The sequence below is a fragment of the Antechinus flavipes genome, chromosome 4 (genome assembly GCF_016432865.1).
Source record: "Antechinus flavipes isolate AdamAnt ecotype Samford, QLD, Australia chromosome 4, AdamAnt_v2, whole genome shotgun sequence".
Lineage (NCBI taxonomy): Eukaryota > Metazoa > Chordata > Mammalia > Dasyuromorphia > Dasyuridae > Antechinus > Antechinus flavipes.
Window position 1 is genome coordinate 365527289 of NC_067401.1, and position 20007 is coordinate 365547295.

At 30.5% G+C, this 20007-nt stretch overlaps 1 protein-coding gene across 2 annotated transcripts in view; it reads left to right on the top strand.

The window, feature by feature from the left end:
* Positions 1-20007, top strand: part of EPRS1 (glutamyl-prolyl-tRNA synthetase 1) — a 67901-nt gene that overhangs the window by 22887 nt on the left and 25007 nt on the right. Inside the window, exons 11-22 of one of the 2 annotated variants that reach the window (XM_051998266.1) lie at positions 387-471; positions 1068-1127; positions 1422-1442; positions 4674-4784; positions 7071-7207; positions 8003-8210; positions 8458-8570; positions 10881-10998; positions 12117-12473; positions 16058-16300; positions 17931-18161; positions 18931-19193. In XM_051998266.1, coding sequence (XP_051854226.1) covers positions 387-471; positions 1068-1127; positions 1422-1442; positions 4674-4784; positions 7071-7207; positions 8003-8210; positions 8458-8570; positions 10881-10998; positions 12117-12473; positions 16058-16300; positions 17931-18161; positions 18931-19193 — 1947 coding nt within the window. The remainder of the gene's footprint in view (positions 1-386; positions 472-1067; positions 1128-1421; positions 1443-4673; positions 4785-7070; positions 7208-8002; positions 8211-8457; positions 8571-10880; positions 10999-12116; positions 12474-16057; positions 16301-17930; positions 18162-18930; positions 19194-20007) is intronic. The other variant, XM_051998267.1, reaches the window with a different exon arrangement.

Here is a 20007-nt window from a genome sequence, read left to right on the forward strand (position 1 = left end):
TGATGACAATCCAGCTGGTTTGAGTGATTGAATCTATAGGGAGGCAATATAGCAGAAGGAATTTTAGACTGAGAGTTGGAAGGCCTGGATTCAGATTTTAGGTCTGCCAGGTAATAATTGAATGGCCTTTAGTAATTAACATTTCTTGACCTATTTCTTCATCTCTAATATGAAGGAGTTGAACTAAGTAATCTCAGTGGTATCAATTGATGATTCTGCTTCTTTGGCCTCATTAGTATCCCACTCTTAAAAGGTAATTGACTCAGAAGTCAAATTATATTTCAATATGATGTATATTTTTTAAAAGCTTTATTCTGTTCCTGTGTGTATTCTTAATCTTCATATAACAGAAGTTCTTGAATCACTAATGCTTTGCCATCTTTCAGGGATGACCCAAGGTTTCCCACAGTACGTGGTGTGCTGAGAAGAGGGATGACAGTTGAGGGACTCAAACAGTTTATTGCTGCCCAAGTGAGTTGTGGTCATTTCTTTTGCTCTGAAATAAGGTTATTAACCTGCAAATAAGTTTCACTGATAGGTGTTTACTTTTATATCTTCTCTTTATCCTATCTTATGCAAAATTAGGATTAAAACATGAAAAGTCATGGGCTAGCGTTTTAATAGCTCATTTTCCAGTTTGATATTTAAGAACATTTCCAAGCTGTTGTGTGTGTGTGTGTGTGTGTGTGTGTGTGTGTGTGTGTATCTACATAGGTACACATAAATATATCTTTTCTTAATAGCAGCTTGCTTAAGGGTGGGGGGATAAACAAGGGGAAAAATAAAGTAAATAAGATTTCTAGCAGAGAACAAAAGAACAGTTTAGAAGGAAATAAAGAAAAGGTGAACACTCAAGAATAAAATTTCTTCTACTAATATATATACTTTCTTAAATTGGTATTTGTTGTTATATATTTTGAATCCTCCCTGAATGTTCTATTGGGCACATGATAATGCTCTCTTTTCTTTTGTTTCATTTTATTTTGTATTGCTTTTCTGTTTTGTTTTTTTCCTATTCTGTTTCTTAAAATAAATTTTGGAAAAAAATGTTCTAATTTTTTTTCTAGGGCTCTTCACGGTCAGTTGTTAACATGGAATGGGATAAAATTTGGTCCTTTAACAAAAAGGTATGTGTTAGTTTCAATTCTTATTTTTACTTCTTTGTACTTATTCTTGAATGATTGTAATAAATCTAAAATTCATTGGAGTGCCTGTAAAGAGAAGAAATCACAAAAGTTGATTGCATCGTTTTGCCCACCTTCAGGAAAATGGAATGTTTCCCTTTTTGTAACATACTAGCACTAAACATATTAACTTGCCAAAACCAGTAGCACAGTGTTTTTTTAACAGTTTTATGGAAAGGTAATTGTTCTTGCTGTGATTCTTATGAACATTCTGCATTTCATTTTTCTGCTTTCAAGCTGCGAGCTATCTGTAAGAAGGTATTACTTAATGTTTTTGTTTGCCTTAGCACATAGCTTTCAGCACCATATACATGTAATCTGAGATGTCATTATGCTGCTTTGTAGCACAGTCACATTTATAGAAAGGAAAACAGTTGCATTGTCTATATCCAGTGAAAATGCATTATTCCTATTTTTGTTTTTAAGTTTTGTCCTCTGGTGGTCTTAGTTTCAAAGGGAAGCTATTATAATTACACTAATTACCTTTCCTTTCTCTGATGAGAGGACATAGGATTTTTAAATATGCACATTTCATTAAATTTCACTGATTTTTATGGTTCTTCAGTTTTATTTCCTTTGTCTTATGATATTCATTTCAATGTTTCTCAATTGAATGTCATACAAGGAATACTGCATCTTGACATGGTTCATTAATAATTGGCAGCAGATTGCTTGGACACTATAATAAGGCGAATCTTTTTAGAATGCCAACTTTTATGCTATGGTTTTTGTGATTGTGTATGTTCTGTGAACTTTTTTTTTTGGTGGGGGGGGAGATTGCTGCTTGATTTTGCTGATGCCTTGCCCCGTTTGAAAAGTAGTTGCTTGTCTGGCATGTGTTATATTTTTTCCTTTTGTATTTGGTCAGTAGAGCACATCATGGAATTATCAATTGGTTCTTTCTGTTGCTGCAGTTATGAATAGTAGAATAAAAATAGTAGAAAAAAGTGAATATTACCATACTTTTTATTTAAAAAATTACGTGTTATTTGGATCAGTAATCCACAAACACCATTCTTAAATCTGTATCTTGGTTTCAAGTTTAGAATGGTGGTGAAATCATAATCATTCTGAGCATCCTTGTGTGCAAGGCAACAGCTTTATACTACCCTCATTGGTGTCTTTCTTCCCTGCATCTTCTTATGATGAAACTCACTGAAATTTCCTTCTATAGTCTTTGTATTCATAGAATATATGAATATGTAGAATATAGAGCATATGTCATAGAACATATAATATAGTATTTAAAACAAACAAACTTTTGCTTCCTCTCAGACTAAAATATAATGAAGGAGCAGAAGGCTAAATTTAACCATGGGATTAAATCAAGCATTGTATATGGATCACAATTTACTTGACAGCTGTCTTAATGACTTTGGATAAAACTAAAACATTAAGTTACAGGCATGTTTGGAGAGAGACAATTAAAACCAGAGAGTATCAAAAAGAATGATAACAATATTATTGATTCTAAAATGAAAATGACATTTGTACCATAAATCTGAATTTTCATCTTCATTGAACTATTATAACAACAATATTAATAACCAATTAGTAATATTAATTAATATTTCACTGAATTTTATAAAGTACTTTATGTGTGTTCTCATCTCTGAACCCTTTTTGAAATACATATTAGGTGTAATAATAGTCCCAATTTACAGATGAAAAATCCTGAGTTTCATAGAAGTTTAATGATTTGCCCATGATCACACAATTTATAAATACTAGATTTCTTAACTCCAGATCTAGTAGTACTTTATTTTCTCTACTCTACTGGTATTCTGTATTATTTCCTATCATGCAGAGTAGTTCGAATTTCTTAAATATATTGTTCTTGACATTGTAGAAAATATTTCAGATATAGATATGTAATTTGTTTTGTTACTCTGAAAATGTTTTAAATAATTTAACACTAAGTTTTTAGTTCTTTCAAAACAAAAAGTGTCATAGCTTTGAAATCTGGAATATAACTCCAGCAAAGCTTTGTTTGCCATAAAGTCCTAAAATATATTATTCTATATACAGTTTCAAAATAAAAACTGTATTAAAATGTAATGACTTTATCCCTTATCACATATTAAGGGCTTAATAAATGGTTTTTCTTTAATTTCTAGCCCAAGAAGATGTATAAATTTTGTTACCTAGAGACAGATTATTTTTTTTGACATTATTATTGATATATTTTTTAAAGTTTAACTAGTTAATTAATTATTTTTTACCTTAGTACTCTTTTCTCCCCTCTCCTTTTTTTTTTTTTTTTTAAACATTGAGGGTATACTTTCTCTTCCCTAGAGAAGATAGAAATCATCAAATATAAAGAGAGGTGATGCTGTCCATTTCTGGCATAGAGTTGTGAGCAAGAATAAAGCTATATAGACTTTTTCCAGCTCCTGAACCATATCCTTCCATCATGGCCTGATTATTATTTTATAAATTCCTAAAATGCTAGAACTACCTGTATTTAAAAGGAAAATGTACCTGCAAAAAATGAAAACTGGATACTTTTTAAAAAAAATAACGAACTATTTTGGATACCTACATGCACTTTTCATATAGTTGAATTTATGTATATATAAATGCTAATATGTATAAATATATACTATCATAATGCCTATCCTAACATCATTACGTGTATATAACATTATTTCTAATTAACTGACCCCTGTGATGTTTCATCTAATGTGTTTTTGAGGAATCAGTTAACACTAAGTGGGATATATTTATATCCTCTAGTTGTTTTCCCTCCCATGTTTTTTGTATCCCTCAAATACTGTTGTGTTTTTCCTGGACAATTTTAAATTGAACTGTGTAGTAAAAAAACAAAACAAAGACAAAACCTCAAATGTAGAAAACCCTTGTTCTGTTTTAAAGATAGAGTAGATTTAGAACATAGCTAGTATGACTATTAAAAGTAATTACAATTTACTGGTTTTTTAGTGTTGTATTATGAAATTGCCTTATTATAGTGACCTAATGCTGTTCTGCTTTTAAAATATTTTTTAATGATTTGTTTAAAAGAAAAATAATCACAAAATATGCATATTTCTTTTAAAATGGGCTTTGCTATACCACTAACCTTTTACAACCACCCTCACCACTCTTAGTAGAAGTCTACTGGCAGATTTAGAATATTTATCCATATAATATAATTATTTTCTGGTGCCCAATAGGAACACTCATGCTTAGATATTTGAAGTATATTATTTCAGATTCTTTCTACTCCTTTTTTTTTCTTTTGCCTGCCAATAATTTTTTCTTTGAAAGTTAATTTAAACTTTTTGTAGTTGTGATTTAAATTTTCCTCATTTGTTTGGCATTTACTTGTCAGAAGAGAGTTAGCAGGTAAACAACAGCATATAAGTGCAGTAACAAAGAAAACCAGTTAATATTCCTTGTCATATCTTTTGATTGTGTGACATTTTGATTTTGATTAGAGGATTTTTAATATAAGATATTTATTCATTGTTCTTTTATTGACTTTTGAAGGTTATAGATCCAGTGGCTCCTCGATATGTTGCTTTACTACAGAAAGAAGTAATTACTGTGAACATACCTGAAGCTCAGGAAGAGATGAAAGAAGTGGCTAAACATCCAAAGGTCCCACTGTGATTTTGTTGATGTTTTTCTCTCTTAGGAAAATGGTTAGAGTTTAAAAAGAAGACGTGCTTTCATTCCAGTAATAACTGATGGGAAGTTATGGCTAGCATAATTTCTTACTGATAAACTAATCAGTAACTTTTTTGGTACATATTTCCCTGATTGCAATATATGGGGAATAAGTTCTGCTTGAAATGTTTATCAGACCAGTTCCTAAAATTAGGCCCATTAGAAATAGTTTATTTCTTCATCTGCAAATGTAACTAGTAAGTTAAACTTTGACTTGTAAGATTTCTTCCCACCCTTAAAATTTAATAATTCTCAGACATAAGGTTAATTGGTATCCCTTCCTTCTATTTCTAAATCTCAAATCCTATGACTATTGCCTTTCTTCCAGAGCTGTAGAACAGATGTTCTTAATCTGGGATCCATGAAATTTTTTTCCCTTCTAATTTCATTTCTATAAAATTTTCTTTGGAATCCTAAGTATTTTGTTTTGTGCATTTAAAAAGATTCTAATAAGGGATCTAAAGGTTTTACCCAACTGCTGAAGTTGAGTCCATGACACACGCAAAATTAAGACATCCTTATTCATATAATATCTTCATTTGCAAACAGGATGATAATCCTATCTACCTGTTTTGCCGTATGTCAATCTCATAGATCATGAAATCTAGAGCTAGAGTGATCTCAGCAATCATTTAGTCCAACTCTATCATTTTACACATAAGAAATGCCCAGAAATCAAACAGGTAGAAAGCTGCAGAGCCAGAAAATCATTCAGAGTCAAGTCTTCCATTTGTACTTTTTCCACTGTTCCTAGCTCAACTACCTTTAATCATAGAAATTGAAATGTACCTCTTTCTGAACTTTTGATCAACATTTGTATTAGATGATGTGAAAAATCCCATTCTGCCCTAAATTTATCCATGTGGCTTTTGCATTTTAGTTAATGCTCTGTAGAAAGAGATTTATAAATACACAAAATCACAAGGCATCTATATAAGACAGGGAGCTATGTAGAGCATCATATTATCATGATTTGATTACACTCAAGTAACTCTTAATTATCCGTTCTGCTTAAAGAGTGACACATTGGTGCTATAGCTGAAAATAGAATGAGCTTTGATTGTGGTTGTGGTGCTGTTCTCCTTAACTGTCTCCTTGCCACTCACTTAGGCCATAGACATATTTCTGGTTAACCAGCCATGGTTAAACCATAAGAGTTTAATCCAATGATGTCAAACTCAAAAAGAAATGGATTCCTATGGGGCACATATTGACTTCAAAATCTACAGATTATCATTATTCATGTTGTATTTAAACATTTCACAATTACATTTTAATCTGCTTTGGGCTGCATTTAGGAGTTTTGTCCTTTTATTTATAATGTCAATAGTTTTTAAAGTTTGAACTTTTAGGCAAAGCTTGATGAATTTTATTAATTCACTTTTTTATTATTGTTCCTTCTCCAAATGCTTCCTACTGAGTGTGTGGTGCCAGATATTGGTAATACTTGCCCATTTGTGGTAGCAGCAACCTGAAGTAGACTTTGTTCACATTCCTTAAGTTTCCAAGATAAATTGTGATGTCCTGTTTCATACTTTGAACTGAAGAGGCAGAATTTTCTTAAAGCCTCTACACTCACTGACCTTGAAAAATTGTGCTGCAAAGCATTCTATATACTTTCCAACTAAAATGGCCTTATCTATCAGAGTTGCTTCCATCATTGCACATTTGTGTTCTCATCTTTTTTTTTTTTTTTCCCATTCCTGTGACAACAGCAGGGAGCTAGTAGCATTTCACTGACATTGGTAGTGAGGGATTGACTGATTATAACAGACACTTAAACTATTTGAAAGCTAGAACAAGTTTCATTTAAAAGTGTATTAGAGGAGCATTAACTTTTATAAAAGTATATCATTATTAAGATAGCATTACAAAGAAACATAATTAGGGCACAGATTAATGATTTTTTTTGGTAGTAGCATAGATTCGAAATTGAAAGGAACCTTAAAGGTCGTGGGATCATAGATTTAGGACTGGAAGGAATCTTGGAGGCCTTGGTATCCAACCCCTTTTTTATAGTTGAGGAAATGAAGCCATTGTCTGAGAAGTATTTGTACCCAGATCTTCTGACTCCAAGTTTTATCCTTTTATCATTGTATCATACTATCAATTTGTAAATAGATATACACCTTTGTTCATAATATATAAAGTACTTGGATTCAGATTTTTATCAGTACAATTTGTTATATTTATGCTCCTATTTTTCTTATGATATAGAATGTTGACGTAGGCCTGAAGCCTGTGTGGTATGGTCCCAAAGTGCTCATTGAAGGTGCTGATGCAGAAACCTTATCAGAGGGTGAGATCGTAACATTTATAAATTGGGGCAACATTGTCATCACTAAAATACATAAGTAAGAATTAGTCTTTATTCTCAATTCTTAATTTTGAGATATTTTTGAACATTTACTTCTTGTGTGTCTGACCAGTACAGTTTTTCTTTTACTTCTTCCCATATATGTAAATTGATAGATGTAGGAGTTACTTTGTTCTTGATTCATTTGCCAGTTTTATACCACTAAGATAATATAGATGTTTTAAAATGGAATGGAACAAAATCAATAAAAATGTTCCATTGATTTAGTGCTCTTTTTTTGATCCAATGCTAATTCTAGAATGTACTTATAAATTGGATCTTCTCAGTATTTTGGACAGAGATAACATGTTTTATATCTTAAGCTAGTTTCCTTGATTTAAAATGGTTTATGTCCACATTACTTCCTGTAATAAATAGTGCCTATAAATTTGGTTCTAGATTTATTAAATATAAGGTAGAATTAAGGTAAGGTAGAACTGGGACTAGTGGAAGGCAGATCCCAGGTTAGTAGGAGGTAGAACTTCTAAATAGTTTGTGCTCAGGCTTCTGATAAAGGTAGAACTGAATTTGAGAGAGCTTTCTTTTCTGAGATTCCAGAATTCTATTATTTTATACATAAACTGAGTTTTATTTGCAATCTTAAATCCAAGTTTGTGTTAATAATTATAAGCAAATTCCAGATAATCATGAAGATATATTATGAGTACTTTTATCAGTAATTCATGTTAAATTTTGTAATGCCAAATGGCTGGAAGTTTTTAATTCACTGAGCTTAAGATAAACATTAGTTTCAATTCATTTTCTTCAAAATATTTTTCCAACTTATGTTTAGGGATTCAAATGGAAAAATTGTATCCCTTGATGGCAAATTGAACTTAGAGAACAAGGACTACAAGAAGACCACAAAGATCACCTGGCTTGCAGAGACTGCAAATTCTTCTCTTATTCCAGCAGTGTGTGTCACTTATGAGCACCTCATTACTAAGCCAGTTCTTGGAAAAGATGAAGACTTCAAACAATACATCAACAAGAATAGCAAGGTTGTTTAGAAAGCAATTTTCATTTAGTCCTTATGCTATTTACAATTTTTTCTGGAAGTGGAGAGGGTGGTAGCACAGATTCTGAACAATTGATTTTTTCAGGATATCCTGAAGTCATAGGAATTTTTTAAAGATACATAAGTTTCACAGATTCCATAGCCATTTATCATATTTAAATATGTTCTTAGAGCTTTTCACATGCTCAGATTTTGAGAAAATGTGTTTTCTTTTAAACTATTGTTTTTAGCAAGAAGAACTAATGTTAGGGGATCCCTGCCTTAAGGATTTAAAGAAAGGAGATATAATACAACTACAGAGAAGAGGATTTTTTATTTGTGATCAACCCTATGAACCTTTTAGGTAAGCAATTATCCTTGATTATCATAATTATGAGTATAAATTCTATCTTTTTTCCTAATAGTAATGTCTTAATCTCTTTCAAGCTAGGTAATTATCTAGTAAGTAATTAACAATTGTTCAGAAATTTAAATTGTCATATCTATACTTCTCTATTTAGTATTATCATTGGAATTATTTTATATAACAAAACTTTCATATTTTAGCTAGGCACATTTTTAATCTGAATAATGTTGTTTAAAATAGATTTTACATATTGAAATGGTTAGATTTTTAAAATGTCTTCTTTTGAACGAAAATTGCTTTTCTGTTCTGATTCCACCTCTTAGATTGTTATTAAACTGCTTGTAGAAAAATTTTAAAATAAGTGCTAAATGAAAATTTTAATAACTTTAAAGATGAATAGCAGTTGCATTGGATTGTATGAGTTTTATTAGGACTTATGATATGATTTAAGAAAAATTCTCTCTCAGCCATCTCTATTGGAAAATCAAAACTTGGTTCTTAAAGTACATTTAATCATTTTCATTGGCTAACAGAAAATGTTTTGAAGATATAATTTACCTTTGAGCAAAAAATAATATCATTTTTTATTTTAATATTATTTAGAATAGAACTCTTCTTTTTATGCATCGTTTATCTTAGTCCTGGCATTCATTTTGTCAATTGACAAAAGCATGAATAGTTTTAAATTAAATAATGGCATTTTGGATTACTTGCTATCTAGGGAAGGGGAAGAGAAGGAGAAAAATTTGAACACAAGATTTTGTAAGGGTAAATGTTGAAAGCTGTCTTTGCATGTATTTTGAAGAAAAAAAAAGTTATTATTAAAAAAAATGATGATGATCGAGAAAATAAGGAAGATACTATGCTCTTAATTTTTTTTTTTAACATTCCTTTTCCCCTTGACTTCCTTTTCTTTGTCTTTCACAATTCTTTTTTTTTTTTTTTTTTTTTTTTTCTTTTTCTTTTTCTTTTTTTGCTGAGGCAATTGGAGTACAGCTAGAATGTGTTAAGTGTCTGAGACCAGATTTTGGTTCTCTAGTCTTTCACAGTTCTTAAGTGGAGTACTCACTCTGTTACTTCATCACCTATCCCATGGACACGTGCCCTTTTTACACAGAGTCCCTGATCAAGTAAGTCTATCAAGTGAGAGGAAAAGTGAAGGGAAAATGGCAGTTGAAGCTTTGGGGATCAGCATATCTTTGTTGGGAAAATTAAAATTATGTGACAGAATTTCTGATAGAATATATTTTGACTGTAAGCATTTTTATTCTGTGTCAATGTACTGCTAATGTCACAGCAAATGTTAAATATGCCTTTTTAGCAATTTTGTAGGGCTCTAAAAGTTTTTTTTTCTGCATTAATAAAAAAATTGGATATAAATAAAAAGTTGATGTGTCATTATTGATTGGCCTTTTTGCTCCTTTAAAATTTTTTTTTCAAGGAGCAAGTATTTCTTTTTTATTACCTATCCCTCTGTTTCCCTCTCCTATTAAACAAAAAACTGAAAGAAACAAAATCTCGATGCATTTCTGCATCATCTAGCAAAATAGATTCCTGTGTCAGCTTTAGCTGAACATGCTCTCTTGTTGAATTTTAAGTTTTATTTCTATTGGGAGATGAATAGCATGTTTTACCTTCATTCTTTTAGACTCAGTACTTTCTCATTGTTCATGGATCAAGAGTTCTAAAGTCTTTCATAGTTTTTTTTGGTATAAATTAATCTCATTCTGCTTCACACTGCATCATTTCGTAACATCTTCCTTATTTCCTTTTCATCTGATCATTTTAGTATTTCTTGTGGCAAAAATAACATTGTTACATTATACTACAATTAGTTTAGCCATTCCCTAGTAGGAAAAGGTGTCCTTATTTTATAATTTGGGGCTATTACAAAAAGACCTGTTATAAATATTTTTATACATAGATCCATTTCCTCTTTGTTTGATTTTAGAGAGGGGAATGTAGACTCAATAGTGGTATAACTGGACCAAATGGGTAAAATCAAGCAGTTTAGTAACTTTTCATAAATCCTTTAAAGTTGAGAGATTCTTAGAAAATGAGTAAAGTCATAAATTAATTTGTATATAGATACTTTTGTGAAATTTTAAAAAAATCTCTAGGGAGTCATGTATGTAGACAATTTAAAAAGGTCAGTTTTTTGCATCTTTTAAAAATCTCTTATTTATTTAATTTAGATATTTCTTTTTAAATTTGTATTCAAGAAATTTCATGGTGTTCTTCCCCTCCCCAACACACACACACACACACACACACACACACACACACACACACACTTTTTTATTTTAGCCCATATAGTTGCAGAGAAGCTCCATGCATTTTGATATACATCCCTGATGGCCACACAAAGGAAATGCCAACATCTGGCTCAAAGGAAAAGACTAAAGCAGAAACAACAAAGAATGAGGTAAATGTGCTAATTTTTATAAATATGATTATAAATTAGCAAGAATTGTTTAATACTTTCAATTTTCATATAAGACAAATAGTGATGTCTCTGTCATATGAAAATGAGTGTGAACTTCAGATTTCTATCCTTAAATGTTTTAAATGTTAAAAGTTGCATGAGACAATATTTTTGTTAATTGAAATAATAAAATATTTAGAAAGTAGAAATAAGGTTTTTTTTTTTTTTTAAAGAATCAAATAAAACAAGTTGTTCTTGTTCTAATTATGCTACTATATGCCAAAATTTAGGGCAAAAAGCCCTGTAATTTCCATTCTAGGAGACATTTTTAAAAATGAAAATTGCTATTGATATTTATCTTCTTTAGGATAAGTTCGCTAATACACAATTTTTTGGAAAATTGATAAAGAATCTTTTCATGATAATTTTTTATTCCAGCAGTTCCCTGAATAAGCAATTTAAAACACTTTAATTAAAAATACCAAATTATTTGTACATTCTAACTTTCAGACTACCTTTCCAGCCTTTACTTCATTCATTCAGTCGTGCAGCTATATTTACCTTATTAATGATTCTCATGTAAGATAATCCATATTTAGTCTCTATGCTTTTGTATTGGTTTTTTGTCAGACCTGGAATTCATGTCATTCTCTTCTGCCTTTCAGAATCCCTAATTTTCTTCAAGGCTTAGCTCAGATGCCACTTGCTATCTTGATTCTCTACCTACTTTCCTCTTACCCCACAAAGTCTTTCCTACTGTCCTAGTACATGTTGTTTCACATAATAGAATATTAGCTCCTTGAAATTAGGGACTGTTTTTATCACTTAATACAGTACCTGATGTATAGTAGGTGCTTAATGAATGCTTGCTAATTGATTGATCATGATATATATGATCATATATATATATATATATATGATATTTTTTCTTCAGTACCATTTTACAGGAAAAGATTTCTTTTAGCTAAAGTTCAATTTTGCTTTAAAAAAAAAACCTTTAAAGCTATCTTTTGTCTGAAAAAGCTATATTTATGTGTTATGAGGATGTGTTTTGAAAAAATTTTATTATCTGCATTTCATATGAACTACATATTAATTTTTGTTTTCTGCCTTTAAAGATAACTACTTTGAAAGAAAAACCTACACCACCTGTTCATAAGGATCTTGAGACCCCAGAAAATGCTTTGGCCCTTTACAACAGAGTGTCTGCTCAGGGCAATGTAGTTCGAGAATTAAAAGCAAAGAAAGCAGCCAAAGAAGATGTGGATATGGCTGTAAAGCATCTTTTGGCTTTGAAAGCTGAATATAAAGAGCAAACTGGTCAGGAATATAAACCTGGAAATCCTCCAACTGTAGTACAAAAGAATTCCCCCATGTCAAACAGTTCCTTTACTACAGACAATAAGGCTCTTTATGATCAAGTTGCTGCACAAGGAGAAGTGGTTCGTCAACTTAAAGCAGAAAAGGCCTCAAAGGTAAGATAATGAAATGATTAAAACATTTTAAGTGCAAGAATTAAATCTGAACATAATATTTTTAGATCCCATAGCTTAACTTTCAAAAATTTCAATTCTTGCAATTTGTAACATGTTATAAAGAATTTATCTTTTTTCACATTTCCTTGTCTTTGGCTTTGAGTATGTAAGCCCTGAATGCCAGATTATTACATGTCTAACATTAGCCAGTAGATCTGTAGACATCAGTGCTTTAACTGTATTTTAAGGAATGATATTTCTTGGGAATCCCAGACTCTTAACATCATTCTAGCATTTTCCAGTATTCAGAGGACATTTATAACCTTTCCAAAGAAAGTTTAGGGAATTTTGCTCTCCTCTTTAGGAGAGGTTTATTGGGAGTTCATTTTGCTGGTAAAATCTAGATTTCCAAGTTTAGTGATTGTTGTGTTTTAATAAGATATCTATTTGATGATTTATATATCACAATATATAAATATATATATTTACAAAATATTCTCATTACTCTTATAAGGTGGTATGAGTATTACTAACCCTATTTAATAATAAATAAAGCAGTTACAAGTCAGTAAGTGAAAAGCCCAATCTTACTAATTCTATTCCCACTATACAATGACACTTTAAAAATAATGGTACTGAGTTGACATCTTAGGATAATTATCTCTGTTGGGTATAATAGAATTCTCCAGTCATTGTAAACCACTTAATTTGAAGTGATGAGTTCAAGGAAATAGCCCTGTATTGTAAGCACCAGATATCCATTTAATCATCAGGCTTGTTATATCATACGTAAGCCCTTAGATTTTTATTAATATGACTATATTTAGGTATTTTGTTTTCTGAAAATGTTGTGTTTTGTATGATTTCTTTAGGGATAAAATATTACCTTTGATGCACAGTTCAACTGGTCAAAGTTTGACATAAGAAAGTTGCTTCAGGATATAACTTATAAGTACTCTGTTTTTCTTTTTTTCCCTTTTTTTGCTTTTAGGATCAGATAGGTGATGCTGTGAAAGATCTTTTAACTGTAAAAGCAGAGTATAAACATAAGACAGGTCAGGAATCCTGGATATTTACCTTCAATTTCTTCTTGTAGTCAGCCTTCTTTTGTTCCAACTTTCTCCTTCTCTTGTTCCATAGATTGCAGAAACATTTACAATAAAGTAGTATAACAAGGTGAAGTAATAGGCAGATATTATAAAGATATAATAAGTGGCATTGAACACAAGATACTCCTTGAGCAAAAATTTTCAAATTTCACATGTTAAATTTCTGTGTTATAGTTTGAAGAGGAGGAAGAAAAAAATAAATTTCATTTTAAATAGGCATTTCAGTAAAGTCTAATTGATGTCATTATGAAAAAATAATAGTACTTTACATTTAAAGTGAAATTTTAAAAATAGGAGACTATTCACGTGCTGAAAATTAAACCCATTGACATTTCAAGGTGTTCAGGTGTTTTTAGGCCTTGTGAAATCAATAATTTTTATTTATTGTTGTATAGAAATTTAATTGTGCTGCTACTTAATGGATTAAAAATACAAATAATTCATGTTTTGTGTCAAGCCATTTTTGTTTTTTAATTAAAAATAAGCCTAATCTTTTGATCTTTTAAATTCATAGATCCTGCTTTTTTTATATTTATTATCCAAATGTTTCCTCCAAAATTTCATTTGAACAAAACATAAAAAACCAATCCAGCTAATACTATCCTTTTTAGAAAACTGTAGTGCTCTAATTGATTTAATATGGATGAAGCTTTTTTTTTTTGTCAGTGGTTAAAAATATTTTTGTTCTAAAGGGAGTTTGAAATGTGAAATCTTTTTTTATTTCTAATCCATGACTTCCCCCCTTCATCTTTTTTTTTTTTTTTTTTTAAGTTTTAGAAATTAGGTCCCCATTGTGTTCAGTTTTTGTCAAAGATAGTCTTTTGTCATGCAGTTTTGCCTTCTCTTGGTAGTTTGGAGTCTCTGTTATGAGCTTGGGTATTTTTTATGTTTATAATATTAAAATAGGAAATCTTTCAATTGGGTGTGTATTTCCTTCTATATTATGAACTGCTTAGTGTTTCTATAAATTCTTATTATTTGCATCAATTTTATTTATTCTATATTCCCATATTTATTAAGGGTAATTTCTGAAGTTCCTTGCAGGTTTAATATATGTATCTCATACTTTAGCATATATTTACATATATACACAGAGACATACTTACAAACATATATACATACATACATGGTTATATACACATATTTACATATATATTTGTACTTATTGGAAGCTTTGTATATAGATCAAAATGTATTATATAATGTTTAAACTTAAAGATCTTTCTTTAAAAATGTATTTGATCAGCAATTTATTTAACTAACACTTTTTATAAAAGATTTTTGTTATTGTATAATCATCACCCTAATTTTACACATGTAGACACTAAGATGAAAAGTTACAGCTTGCTTATACTTAGAAAGTGTCTAAATCAATATTTGACCTTATGTCTCCTGGCTTCAAGCACAGAGCTAGTTTGCGTATCATATTGCCCCTTATGTGTATTGTGCCCACAATGTCCAGAGCACTATCCTGGATGGTTCATAGAAGATTTACAAGAAATAAAGACTACATGATAAAGAAATTCTTGTTATCATCAATATTTATTGTCTTCTTGTGGTCTCCTGTTTACTTAGATTCCAAACTATTAAAAAGTTCAACTAATAGGATGAAATTCCCTCTTTCTTATTACCTTTCTTTGCCTTTTCCTTCTATCCTTGCTTCTCCACACCTCTTCCTTTTAAAAATTTTACTTTTAATAGCCATTGTATCTTATAAAAATCAGGAATTTTTTAAAAAAGTGAGTATGTAGATATATATATATTTCATTCATTCTATTATATCTGCTATAGTAGTGTTCAGTTATTATCATTTTATCAAAAAAAATCAGTAATTGGTATTGTGATATGATTGAAAGAATCACTGGATGAGCAGGCATGAATGAATTGTCTTTTGAAAATGAAATGTTATCTCCTGAGGGATTCACCAACATTGATGAAATTATAGAATCATTGAAATAGTTTTAAAAATTGTGTGTGTGTGTGTGTGTGTGTGTGTGTGTGTGTAATGAGAGGTTTCGCTTTATAATGGTATTTTTGTTATTCAGCTTATTTCTTTGAAAAATGATAATCTATTTAGGATACACATTCTGGTTAATCAGAATATTTAATTCCCCATTCACTATAAAATAAACTACTATATTATTTAAGTCATCACTTTGTCTTGAGTATTTATCTGTCTTCATTTTCAATGTAGTCAAAGTTCAGTTAGAGTACTGTAAACTTACATCTCTCCCCCACTCTCTCCTACCCCAGAGAATGTTTGAATAATATCTCATTTAGTTCTTTACTGTTTGCTTTTTAATGCAAAATAGAACCTATTTCAAATGTGCTTTTTTCTGCAGAAATGATTAAGAAAATTATTTGATCTTTCTTGACATTTCTCCATTTTCTTAAGCTAATTTTAAAATGTGTATGTTTCATTTTTTAAATGTATATATATAGATGTTTGATATTTCTATTTTTTTCCCTTCTCAGGATCAAGTAGATTCTGCTGTGAAAATGCTACTAACTTTAAAGGCAGAATACAAACAAAAGACGGGTCAGGAGTACAAACCAGGTGGTCTCCCTTCAGCTTCTTCTCTTTCTACTTCATCTCCTCTTACCTCTTCTATACCCCCAAATACATGCTCAAGTTCAGTAGACAGTAAAGCATTTTATAATAAAGTGGCTGAACAAGGAGAAATAGTCCGAAGACTGAAAACTGAAAAAGCTTCAAAGGTATGTTTATGGTTTGGCCTTTAGCATATAGGTCAGAAGCTACCTTTTAATTTTATTGCTCAGAGAGGTCTATAGGGACTGAATGTGGATTACAACATAGTATTTTCACCTTTTTTGTTGTTAATTGCTTGCTTTAAAAAAAATTTTTTTTATTTTTTCCCTCTTTTGATCTGGTTTTTCTTGATCAGCATGATAAATATGGAAATATATTTAGAAGAATCGCACATGTGTTTAACTTATATTTGATTACTTGTAAAGAAAGGGGAGGGAGATTTGGAGCACAAAGTTTTGCAAGTATAAATATTGAAAACTATCTTTGTATGTGTTTTGAAAAACAAAAAGCTATTATTATTATTATTACTATTATTTTTAAATTTTATTTATTTATTGTTGAAGCAGTTGGGATTAAGTGACTTGCCCAAGGTCACACAGCTAAGAAGTGTTAAGTATCTGAGGTCAGATTTGAACTCGGGTCCTGACATCAGGGCTGGTGCTCTATCTACTGCGACACCTAGCTGGCCCAAAAAGCTATTATTATTTAAAAATTGTTTTATTATTCAGAAGCAGTTTATTTCTTTAGACAGACATCTTGTATTGTGAAAGTAGCAGGCAAAATAATACACTCCCTGTCTTCTCCCATTGTTGTTATCTCTTACTAACATTAGGAATAATTAGACTGAATAAAAGGATCTTTAGATTGCCACTTGAAGAAAGTTCTAATATCAAAGGCTGTGACATATATATACAAGAACGCAACTAAAATCACTACAGTGATCATATCCTATAGTCCATACAATGCCTTACACATAAGCATTTTAAAAATGCATAATGATGTATGCAGTTCATTTCCACCTTTTGAAAGTAAAATTTCTCACTTTTTAAATTGTGATTGGGCTACAGCTTTATTTTTTTCTATCTATGCTGCAGTGACTATGCAGCTGCTTTAGGAAATAATGATATTTTTTGAAAATAGGCAATCTTTTTGTCTGTACCCTGTATTTTTTCCCCCTCTTTTTCTTTTTCTCTGGACTTGTGGGTCTGTATGTGTTACACCTCTAGTTTGGATTTCATTGTACACAAAACAAGATGTTAGATTTATAGATGTTCATTTTGTTTCTTGAATGAATTTTATCTTCCGAACTGAATATGTACCGTATATAACAATTTTATTCTTAACTTTGCTTTAGCTTTTTTCCCTATGCTTTTAGGCCAGATGGTTTAATTTTTCTTTGCTATGATAGCAAGGTACCATAGTTAACTTATTAGAGTTGGAATCAGGAAGACCTGAGTTTGAATTTAGCCTCACTTACTAAACTGTGTGATCCTGTCAAGTCACTTAAACCTCTTTCAGCCTCAGTTTCCTTATTCATCAGATGGGTATAATAAGAATATCTACCTCAGTGGATTATTTATAATGATTAAGAGAGATAAAATGTAAAGCACTTTCCAAATCTTAAAGTACTAGCTAGCTATTTAAAAAAGGGAAATAAAATTTACAGGAATAGTCTCCTGATTATTTCAAGATTGAAAAGGACACTCATGTTCTCTTGATTAAGTTTCTGTGATTTTTATTTCTTGTCCTCATAATTTCCCTTTTTGTGTGTATTTTTTGATTTTTCCTTTAATCCAGGATAAAATTGACGAAGCTGTAAAACTGTTACTTTCCCTAAAAGCTGAGTATAAAGAAAAAACTGGACAAGAATACAAACCTAATCATCCTCCATTTCAGAGTTTGGTTTCAAGTCCAGCTAAAATCATTGAAATTAGTGGTCCTAACACACCTGAAGCCAAAGCTTTGTTTGACCGAGTGGCTGCCCAAGGAGATGAAGTTCGGAAACTAAAAGCTGAAAAAGTCACCAAGGTCTGCATTTATATTCTTTTTTTTACAAACCACTCTTATGTTGTCATACATCTCCCTGAAAAGATAGTTTATTATTATGTTAATAGAACTAAGAGTGTGTCTCATTGATTAATATTTTTGAAATGAGATAGACTCTATGAATGATAATTTTTTAGAAAATATATCATACAATATGAGAGCAAAAGAAAACTGACCTGGGAATCAGAAAGACATAACTTTATGTTCTGCTCCAATCTTATATTGGCTCAGATAAGCCTTTCACTTAGCATCTTAGGCAATCTCAAATTGTAAGTTGTAGAGCAAATGTTTCACTGGAACTGCCTGGACTAAGGAAATCACAGATCTGGTCCAATAACGAGTGTGAATATGTTAGTGTGTGTGTGTGTGTGTGTGTGTGTGTAACTTAGACTATCATTGTAGATATTGGTTAATAGGAGAATATATAACCCTGTTTGTTAAACTGTACAGTTTTAATTACTTTTACTTTAGATTCCCATCAAACAAAACCATAATATTTTCTAGTTTCTTTTCTTTTTCTCAGCCACAGTATTAAGTAGATAGCATAAACTATTTAATTCCATCAAAAGTTAATATTTTATTTAGACTTCCTTTAAAAATATAAAAATATATTAAAAATGTATAAAATATAAATATATAAAAATGTATAAAAATCTGTTAGGTATGGCATTTTTTGTCATAATGGTTATTATTCAGTGTATAAAAATTAATTTGAGATTCTTATTGGCTTGTATTTTCTGTTGTTTTAAAGGATAAAGTAGATGCAGCTGTACAGGAACTTCTTCAGTTGAAGGCACAGTACAAGTCTCTGACAGGAGTGGATTACAAGCCACTTTCTGCTACTGGGACTGAAGACAAGGATAAAAAGAAAAAAGAAAAGGAAAATAAATCTGAAAAACAAAATAAGTCACAGAAACAAAATGACAGTCAAAAGAAAGAATCTTCTAAGGACCAAGGCAGTGGAATGTCTTCAAGTGGAGCAGGAGAAGGTCAGGGACCTAAGAAACAAACCAGGTAATATGTATGTGTGTGTAGATTTAAATATATATACTACTAGCAATTGAATCCCCTCAAAATCCAAGCAACAAATTTTGGTTGAATCAAACTAATTTAAAATGTATATAGTTTATTTTGGTCAGCATGAGTTCTTACATATAAAGATAATCTGAATGCTAACACATTAGCACAAGGAATTAAGATTTGGTATAAACAAAAGTTGGGGGGGATTAGAGAAAGGCTAGATTTTTTTCTTTTTTCTTTTTTTTTTTAATAAAGAAGTGGAGGAGGATTTGGAACTTTTGAGAATTTTATAATAAATGAGTTTAAATTTGAAATTAAAATTGTTTAAAGATGAGAGTAGTGAAGATGCACATTACCTTTTAAAGTTTTATATGTTTTACTTATAAATATAGCCCTTGTATATTATATTTGGTTAGAATGTACTTTGTGAAGAGATTTTCTACATTAGAAGTTTTGAAAGTTGGGAATATGGCTATTAGCAACATTTTATAGTTTTGTATTTAGGGACATAATGTGAAATAAACCGATTTAATCATTTTTATGTTATTGTCAAGAATTTATCTGAACTCTTGAAATAATAAGCAACTTTTTAATTACAGTTTTCCTGTTTGGAGAGGAGCTGTTTCTTAAGAAAAGTGAATTTTTTCTCTTTCAACTAGGATTCACAATAAATTATTACAATATTGCCATATTGTATTCTGAATAAAGAACTAAAAATGTAGAAATAGTTGAGATAAGTTAAAGAATAATCAAATGTGGGGCAGCTAGGTGGTGCAGTGGATAGAGTACCAGCCCTGAAGTCAGGAGG